This window comes from Daktulosphaira vitifoliae, unplaced genomic scaffold (genome assembly GCF_025091365.1).
Source record: "Daktulosphaira vitifoliae isolate Bord-2020 unplaced genomic scaffold, ASM2509136v1 Scaffold_4, whole genome shotgun sequence".
Lineage (NCBI taxonomy): Eukaryota > Metazoa > Arthropoda > Insecta > Hemiptera > Phylloxeridae > Daktulosphaira > Daktulosphaira vitifoliae.
The window spans coordinates 1,634,996-1,636,381 of NW_026099575.1; the positions used below are offsets into that span (position 1 = coordinate 1,634,996).

Below are 1,386 nucleotides of genomic sequence, written 5' to 3' on the forward strand. Positions count from 1 at the left end.
TCAAAACTCGCCGACGTTAGTACGGACCTTTGCTGATCGTGCCACGTTGTCATCGCCACAGTATAATTCCATTACACGCCCAGCTTGCCATTTGAGTGGTGGTAAATTTGTCTCTTTTACCAACACAATAGTTCCAATTTGTAACTTAGGCCCTTTCGTGCTGGACCATTTGGTTCTTTCCTGTAGTTGAGATAAGTACTCCTGGTGCCACCGTTTCCAAAGTACTTGGGTGTAATGAGAGACTATTCTCCACCTATTTAAGTGAGTAATAGTCGTGGTCGTCTCATCCTTTTCTGGTATGGCAGTCATTATATCGCCAATTAAAAAATGACCTGGTGTGAGATAGGTTAGATCAGCCGGATCAGAGGATACTGGAGTTATTGGTCGCGAGTTAAGTACAGCTTCCACTCTCGTTAGTACAGTTAATAATTCTTCGTACGTGAGCCGAGCTTCTCCCAAAACGCGATATAGCAAACTTTTCATACTTTTGACCGCAGCCTCCCAAAGTCCACCGAAATGCGGTGCACGGGGTGGTATAAATCGCCACTCAATTCCTTTGTCCGCTAGTTGAGAGAAAACGGATCGCTGATGTTCTGGGGACTGGAAAAGTGCGTACACCTCCTTTAAATGCCGACGCATGCCCACAAAATTTCTGGCGTTATCACTGTAAATTATTAAACTTTTGCCACGTCGATCAAAAAATCTGTTCAACGCCTGTAAAAACGTCTTCATTGACAAATCGCTCACGAGTTCGATATGTATCGCCTTTGTCGCGAAACATACAAATATGCTGATGTATCCTTTGTTACATGGTGCCTTACTTCGCACTTTTAAAGGCCAGTAGCGCTGCCTAATAGAGGCCACCAAGGCTTGAGGTCCACTGTGCACCAAATCCATGTGTTCTTTACGCAATAATAATTTTGTGTAAAGACAGTTATCCGGCAATACAATTTGATGTCTTTGATTGTCATTTAAAGCCATAGCGTATTTTAAACGTTCTCCGACGCGTATAATATTATCCCCATTAATAGTAGTTTACTTTTTTTTGACACATTCGCATTTGCACTATTTAACTATCTCAATTCTTGCCGAAAATGTGCGCGTTGAATTATTTTGATGATTGTCGTAATTGCTCTATCTAGTTCGTTTACCATTAACGGCCTATTATTTTTATTACCTACTGCTCGATTAATGTTATACCGCCAGCGTAGACAATACGCCGTTACTCTGATGATAAATAATAACGACGACCTTCTAGATAACAACGAATAACATTTATCGTATGCTACGCGTGCAACAGTCGTAATTGTTGTTTCGCCCGTATTTTTGGCTTCTGGTATATTGTTTGTACTACTGTATTATACACATGACTTCGGCAATTTCTCG

At 41.3% G+C, this 1,386-nt stretch overlaps 1 protein-coding gene across 1 annotated transcript; it reads right to left on the reverse strand.

Moving 5' to 3' along the window:
• On the reverse strand, nt 1–981 carry LOC126903882 (uncharacterized). Its single transcript, XM_050682427.1, has one exon. The coding sequence runs from the start codon at nt 979–981 to the stop codon at nt 1–3; it is 981 nt and encodes a 326-aa protein (XP_050538384.1).
• Between the last annotated feature and the right edge of the window lie 405 nt (nt 982–1,386).

Excerpts from the sequence above, each read along its gene's own strand:
- LOC126903882 (XM_050682427.1), bottom strand. The coding sequence starts at position 981 with ATGGCTTTAAATGACAATCAAAGACATCAAATTGTATTGCCGGATAAC.